The sequence below is a fragment of the Salvelinus fontinalis genome, chromosome 3 (assembly GCF_029448725.1).
Source record: "Salvelinus fontinalis isolate EN_2023a chromosome 3, ASM2944872v1, whole genome shotgun sequence".
Classification (NCBI taxonomy): Eukaryota; Metazoa; Chordata; class Actinopteri; order Salmoniformes; family Salmonidae; genus Salvelinus; species Salvelinus fontinalis.
In genome coordinates this window covers 59,186,654-59,194,519 of record NC_074667.1, presented here as the reverse complement: position 1 = coordinate 59,194,519, position 7,866 = coordinate 59,186,654, and the positions used below count along the sequence as shown (strand labels likewise).

At 42.6% G+C, this 7,866-nt stretch overlaps 1 protein-coding gene across 1 annotated transcript; it reads right to left on the bottom strand.

Annotated features, from left to right (window-relative positions):
- Positions 1-217: 217 nt before the first annotated feature.
- On the bottom strand, positions 218-7,783 carry LOC129851213 (protein transport protein Sec23A; the record flags this gene model as incomplete). Its single annotated transcript, XM_055917598.1, is given in 10 exon segments — positions 218-1,326; positions 1,612-1,833; positions 3,693-3,779; positions 4,293-4,454; positions 5,401-5,478; positions 5,870-6,023; positions 6,353-6,459; positions 6,682-6,771; positions 6,974-7,178; positions 7,668-7,783. Coding segments are annotated over 10 exon segments (1,311 nt in total), but the record flags the coding sequence as incomplete, so codon positions are not given.
- Positions 7,784-7,866: the final 83 nt, after the last annotated feature.

The following is a 7,866-nucleotide window of genomic DNA, read 5'->3' as shown; positions in this document are numbered from 1 at the left end:
GTATTCTAATTCCTAATTCTATGGTTCACACTTCCACTAAAGGCATAGGCTCGCTTGCCAGGGACAAACATTTGAATATGGTGTCCGTCTACACAGACCAGAGAAATTGAAAAATGAATGATTCTCGGCTATTGCTGATCTATTTGACACATTTCTATGACATAGAAACCCATACAAAAACAATAATGAGGGAAACATAAAAAACATAGCTGGTGAATAAGGTTGTCTTGACATACTTTATATGCATAGCATTAAGAAACAAATCAGTCAGACTAAATGAATCAATTACGTTCCCTTTTTTACAGTAAGTACAAGTGTTAACATCAGGAACAGCCTAGAGTAGGCGAGTGAAAGAACAGTGATGATGGGTTTTGGGGTAAGTTGTACAAAATGCCAGAGGGTAAGAAAACGGATATGTGGAAAAAGTAGTCAGTGGACATGTAAAATATGTGTTAGAAAAAAATAGGGGTTTTGTTTAATACAATAATAACATTTTTCATTGAACTTCCAGTCTTTCTGTATTCAAAAGGAAAACAGTAGCACTACAAGGAAAGATTGACAGTTTCATCAGAACATTTAAATTAATCATTATTTAGGGGAAATTGTATGGAAAAAAATAAACTATAGGACGTTATCAAGAACATAAAAATATTTAAAGCGTCTCGAGCAGTAATCATTGACCAAACTACTACAGTAGCTACATGCCTTACCACAGACAGACAAACAAGTAAACCAATTCTAATCATTAGCCAAATTATTATTATAAAGGTGAGATGGAATGTAAGAACTGTGATTAATATCCACAAAAGGCTCAACTGAGGATGCCTGGTCCCAGATCTGTTTGTGCTTTATAAGCCAACTCCTACGGTCATTGTCAAGGCATGAAAGACTGATCTGGGACCAGGCTACAACTGAGGTGCAGTAAAGCTTTTCCAGTATGTGGGAGAAGTTCATGTCAATCACAATTTTAGGGAAGCAAAATTCCGGAAACTTAAAGCAGGAATGATAATAACTTAGAGGATTTGAAACCATCACAGGTCATACGTGGGGAAAGGAAAGGTTACTAGGTCCCTGTATTAATACAGGAATGGCTCTCTCTTTCCTTCTCATCCCTCTCTCCTTTCACGTCCTTCACTTTGGTAGCCTCGTAAACCAGACGTATCGTGAAGTGAAATAGAACGGTGGGCATATCGGTCTGGTTACGAAGGCTATCACTTTGGTCCCGGGACTGGGAATTTAAGCGGCGCTCGACACGGCCAGCTTCTTTAAGTGGTCCATGAACACCTGTAGACTGACGTCATCTGTGAGGATGGGGGCTCCGGTCTCCTATGAGAAAAGACAGAAATGTGATGAGTATGGTGAAACACTAGAGTAAAGCTTCCTTCAGTTGGATCACATTCAAATTGGCCAGCAGAATAGAGATAGATGGTGCATGAAGCTCTACCACTTGTAAGACTAGAATTCCTTGAAGAAAAATACAATTGACTCCCCATGATGAAACTCCAGCCTTGACGTCACCTATTTCCAAATCAAGTCTCCAGCTGTTATTGTACATAAAAACTGGTTATCAGTTTACGTTTTGAAGAATGAATGAATTGAACATTGTATTACCTGTCCCCAGGAGTAGAGGTTGTTGTGTGTCTGGGAGGGGTTGACCTTGGACAGGAGGAAGCGGGCCTGGGACCCTCCGTGCTCTGTGTCGATGTACCGGGGCATGGGGAAGCGGGTCTGCAGGATCTCCTGGGCGTCATCCACGGGTGCTACCAGTAGATGCTTGAAGTTCTCGTACTCCGGCTGCTCCTGGTAACCCGCCTTACGCCACTGGGCGATGGTCTGGTGGAGAGATAGAGATACAACAGGGTTATAGACATGGTAGGATGTTGTGTGTTGGTGTTAGTTGTATAGACCAGGGCTATTGTCATGGTAGGATGTTGTGTGTTGGTGTTAGTTGTATAGACCAGGGCTATTGTCATGGTAGGATGTTGTGTGTTGGTGTTAGTTGTATAGACCAGGGCTATTGTCATGGTAGGATGTTGTGTGTTGGTGTTAGTTGTATAGACCAGGGCTATTGTCATGGTAGGATGTTGGTGTTAGTTGTATAGACCAGGGCTATTGTCATGGTAGGATGTTGGTGTTAGTTGTATAGACCAGGGCTATTGTCATGGTAGGATGTTGGTGTTAGTTGTATAGACCAGGGCTATTGTCATGGTAGGATGTTGGTGTTAGTTGTATAGACCAGGGCTATTGTCATGGTAGGATGTTGTGTGTTGGTGTTAGTTGTATAGACCAGGGCTATTGTCATGGTAGGATGTTGGTGTTAGTTGTATAGACCAGGGCTATTGTCATGGTAGGATGTTGGTGTTAGTTGTATAGACCAGGGCTATTGTCATGGTAGGATGTTGGTGTTAGTTGTATAGACCAGGGCTATTGTCATGGTAGGATGTTGGTGTTAGTTGTATAGACCAGGGCTATTGTCATGGTAGGATGTTGGTGTTAGTTGTATAGACCAGGGTTAGTCATGGTAGGATGTTGTGTGTTGGTGTTAGTTGTATAGACCAGGGCTATTGTCATGGTAGGATGTTGTGTGTTAGTTGTATAGACCAGGGCTATTGTCATGGTAGGATGTTGGTGTTAGTTGTATAGACCAGGGCTATTGTCATGGTAGGATGTTGTGTGTTGGTGTTAGTTGTATAGACCAGGGCTATTGTCATGAAAGGATGTTGGTGTTAGTTGTATAGACCAGGGCTATTGTCATGGTAGGACGTTGTGTGTTGGTGTTAGTTGTATAGACCAGGGCTATTGTCATGGTAGGATGTTGGTGTTAGTTGTATAGACCAGGGTTAGTCATGGTAGGATGTTGTGTGTTGGTGTTAGTTGTATAGACCAGGGCTATTGTCATGGTAGGATGTTGTGTGTTAGTTGTATAGACCAGGGCTATTGTCATGGTAGGATGTTGGTGTTAGTTGTATAGACCAGGGCTATTGTCATGGTAGGATGTTGTGTGTTGGTGTTAGTTGTATAGACCAGGGCTATTGTCATGAAAGGATGTTGGTGTTAGTTGTATAGACCAGGGCTATTGTCATGGTAGGACGTTGTGTGTTGGTGTTAGTTGTATAGACCAGGGCTATTGTCATGGTAGGACGTTGTGTGTTGGTGTTAGTTGTTTAGACCAGGGCTATTGTCATGGTAGGATGTTGTGTCAGCTAATCTCTTTTTTGTCATTTGTGAGAAAAATCTCTAACATGTTGAGAATAGAAAATGATAGGACATAGTGAATGACAGGACATAGTGAATGAGTGACTGACAGGACATAGTGAATGAGTGAATGACAGGACATAGTGAATGAGTGAATGACAGGACATAGTGAATGAGTGACTGACAGGACATAGTGAATGAGTGACTGACAGGACATAGTGAATGACAGGACATAGTGACTCTACTAATATGTACCCCATTTCTTCAAACCCATCCCATCATGCAGGTACACACACACACGTCTTGTTTCTTGTTGTAATATTGATAGTGATTTACATTGTGGTTTATGCTCTACATGACGATGTGCAGCTTGAGATGCGAGGAAATAATCAATAATAACAATAAATAATAATTATTACAGCACAGTGGTGGTGTTCCAGCTACTAATAACTGGCATTAGACCACCAGCGCTGCTCTGTTACAGTGTGACCTCTCACCTCTCCGTGGTAGATGACCAGCTGGAAGAAGGTGTCCATCAGGAGGATCCGGTCTGGGAGAATACTTCCACTGTCCAGGAGAACAGGCTGTAGAACAGACAGACGGGACACAACAGGATAAGTCTCACATCCATTTGTTTACAGAGATAGGTAGTGTGGAACACATTGAGCATGTGAATATTTGACTAAACGAATTAGCTCTTAGGGAAATGTGACCTAATTATCTAATATATAGACTGGTTTTATAACAGAGTAGATTGGAAAACAAATAATTAAGAAAGTTGATTAGAATTAAATTCAATATTTAATAATTGATTGGTCGCGTACACATTTTGCAGATGTTATTGCAGGTGCAGCGAAATGCTTATGTTTCTAGCTCCAACAGTGCAGTAATACCTCACAATACACAATACACACAAATGCTGAAAATTAAAATGAAGAAATTAAAAAATAACATTATTATTATTTTTTTTTTAAATACTGCAAAGTTTTCTAGGAGCTAGAAACTGGTTGACCATGTCTTTCGGCGCCATCTAGTACACTATATAGACAGAGAGTGTGTCATTAGTGTGTGTCCATAGTATTTGGTAGGAGTCTGACCTCTGGTGGGCCGTGGAACGAGTAGGAGTACAGGATGGGCTGGATCATGATGAGAGACTGGGTCAGGTCCTGGCGGACAAAGTTGTGTCTGTAGTAGGAACACTCATCTGGGCTGTTGTTGAACACCTGCAGGAACGGCGACCGGCGCAGGTGGAACATAAACTAGAGGGAGGACAGAGACATTATTCTAACGATTATAATGAAATATGCTTTTTGGAGAAAAATATTATCGATTTTTTTGTTGTTGATATTTGGGATATTGCTTCTAGCATCATCAAATGTTCCTGTACATATCCCACTGAGGTCAACTAAACTAAGTGGAAGTTATGAGTATCTGTGCAATGGGAATATTTAAGATGAATAAAGTTAACGTTCAGTTTAGAGTGATTAACACAATGTTTAGAATATTTAGACATTTTCCATTTCTGTAATAAACATGATTTTTCAGTGTTCTGTTTGTGACACTCGGGTTGACGGCCACTAGACACAGTGCTGTGTGTTATGGATTAAACTCCTGTCTGTTGACACTGATTGACTCCAGACTGGAGGTACAAGGACATTTTTTTTTTTACATTTAAGTCATTTAGCAGACGCTCTTATCCAGAGCGACTTACAAATTGGAAAGTTCATACATATTCATCCTGGTCCCCCCGTGGGAATTGAACCCACAACCCTGGCGTTGCAAGCGCCATGCTCTACCAACTGAGCCACACGGGACCACGGACACACTATTGTATGATGCTGTAGCAACTGACAAAGTCACTGCAGTTTGGTTCAACGTCATACAAGCCTCTGGCTGGTGTTAAAAGTTGTCAGAGAAGGACAATTACACATGTTTCTCTGCTTCTGTGCTGGGTGGTGTTAGGATACAGCCATTGACTAGTTTTTCATGTACACATATATACACACACATATATCCCATTTGACATAAATATCTTATTTGTTGTTAAAGTTAGAGGTAGGCATGTATATACTCAAGTAATCATTCAGATATCGACGAGCTAGTTAAATCTATTCCAGTTCTACTCCATTAGAAGGACTTGTTTTGAAGGGCTCTTATTGAACAGCTCATGTAGTTCCAGAGTGTACCACTAGGCGTCAGTCTTACCTGTGGGTAGAGTGAGAGGGACTCTGAGAGCTTGAAGGAGGTGGGGTCATCTTTGTTGAACTGACCGAACTTCTGACACTGTAACCAAGGAGACAAGACAAACGTCAGCGTCTTGAACTAAATAAATCAACACATACCGTAGGACTTCAGTTAAGTGGTGCTACTTTAGTTTAGGTATACCACACAACTTCCGAAACGTAAAGAGGGATTTAAACTGTCAATGAATTAGTATTCGCGTCATACTGCTTCACATTCCAGACAACTCCTTTCTACATTCTTCTACAATGAATAAGAACAAGGAGACACAAGAATACAAAGGATTCTTCTATCCACAATCACCCACAACTCCTACAAACATTCAGCTATGTGAAGAACAACAGGCTACTCTCTTGGAATAGCCAAGCTGGGACCAATGCCCAATGACATTACAAAGCCTGTCAACACATTGGTCAGCCTAGCTGTCACTCACCAGGCGAATGAGCTGTCTGTCCAGCCAGCGCAGGACGTCCGGCCCCTCTTCCGACTCGGCCCTGAACACGCCCAGCCTGGCCATGATGACCGCCGACGCCTCCTGGTCGAAGGACGACTCGATGTGCTGGATCTGGGACTGGGCGTCGGCCCAACTGGATGGAGGGAAAAAGAGGGAGTGGACAGGTTAGGGGCGGGGCGAGACTGACGCACGCGTGCGTAAGCACAAATGCAGGCTGCACGTCCACTTCCAGTCCTTTAACAGGATAGGGCGAATGTCAACATCCTCATTTGTACGGTCAATATTGACTTTGTGGTAACTCACTGCTTAAGGACAATGTGAGAAATGCGACATGTACAAAATGCAGACTCTTGCATATATGTAAGGGCTGTCAGCTCAGTCACACTTCCGTCAAGAACGATGGAGCAGTTCTGCAAACCCACTTCCTGTTTACTGTTTCGAAGCGAGAGAGAGGAGACTTACTTCCTGGCGACGGTGGTAACCCTGATCCTCCTCTGGGTGTTGGAGTGTTGGTACTGGGTGACAAACTGGACCGCTCCTCTACCACCCTGAGGGATTGGGGCGTTGTGCTGCAGAGAGAAAATACAACTACAATAGTTAGGATAGGAGTACATTTAATATTGCTAAGCATCCTGTTTGAATACTAGAAACCATGTCCTAAGTATTCACTGAGGTGAGAATGATGAATTGTCACATTACATTGGTTTGGTCGACCCAAATCAATGACACCTTTGAGTAAGGATGAAATGAGGAACAAATGAGATGTGTTTGATCAAAGGGAGTGTGTTTACCTGATTGACGACCTCGAAGTACAAGGCCAACGTAGTGGAGGGACTGAGACTGCAAATTTTCCACTGGGTTGTTCCTCCAACACCTACCTCCTGTAACAGAGACAAAGGGCCATTGAGGTCGATGGAAAACATCTTCCCAATTCACTTCAAGGAGGGGAAAAAGCTATTACAATAGAAGGTTGAACAATTCCGCAAAACATTTCTGAAATTCTGGAAAAGCCGGGAATTTTGGGACCGTTTCTGGATTTTTATTTAACCCTATTTGGATTCTGTATGGGCCTGGAAGACTCACGTTCTCTGATATACACGGTCCCTTAGCGCTGAGGGAGACACAGGGCCCGATGGCCCCCGATACCTTCAGCTCCCTGGACGTCTTGACTTCCAGCGTGCCTCCGAAGGCCATGCGGAACTCTCCGTTGTAGTCCTTACTGAAGACCCTCTGGAAGGTCTGCTTGAACAGAGAGGTGTTGAAGGAGTCGCCCATCGCTATGTGACCTCTGAGAGGAGGCAAACGGAAGAAAAAAAATACATGAATATTCAGTTGCATAATTCCGTAAGTGAAGCTGAATAAATCTAATATAAATACAAACAAAAAGTCAGTTTGAGCTAGTGAGGATGAAGTCTCTGGAAAAGTCATTCAATCGAATGTAGAGGAATTGTACAACGCTGTTTCTTCTTCAGGTAAAATGAAAGCTTCAGTAGAGTTCTCAATAGGTCAGTCGTAGGTAGATAGGGATGTATAGTAGACTAAGGAAAGGCCGTAGTAGATAGTCCCTTAGGTAGTTATGGCACGCTATGGCTGCGTTTAGACAGGCAGCCCATTCTGATCTTTTGACCAATCAGATCGGAAAAAGATCCGATGTGAAAAGATCTCAGGTGATTGATCAAAATACCAATCGTTGCCAAAAAAGATCAGAAGTGGGCTGCCTGTGTAAATGCAGTATATTTTATATATATATATATATATGTCTGAGACTGGTACTAACCCAGTGAGGTTGGATAAACATTTCATCTCTAGAAGTCCGGTCTGATCCAAGGCACAGGCGTAGATGTCAATACTGTGGCCGTTCACTGCCACACGGTTCGCCAAGGCTTCGTAGTACTGAATAAAACAAGGTGAACAGTTTGCAACATATACAAACAGTGCTGTGTAGCACCTTGAGAACTCTTTGGAGCATCGGTGTA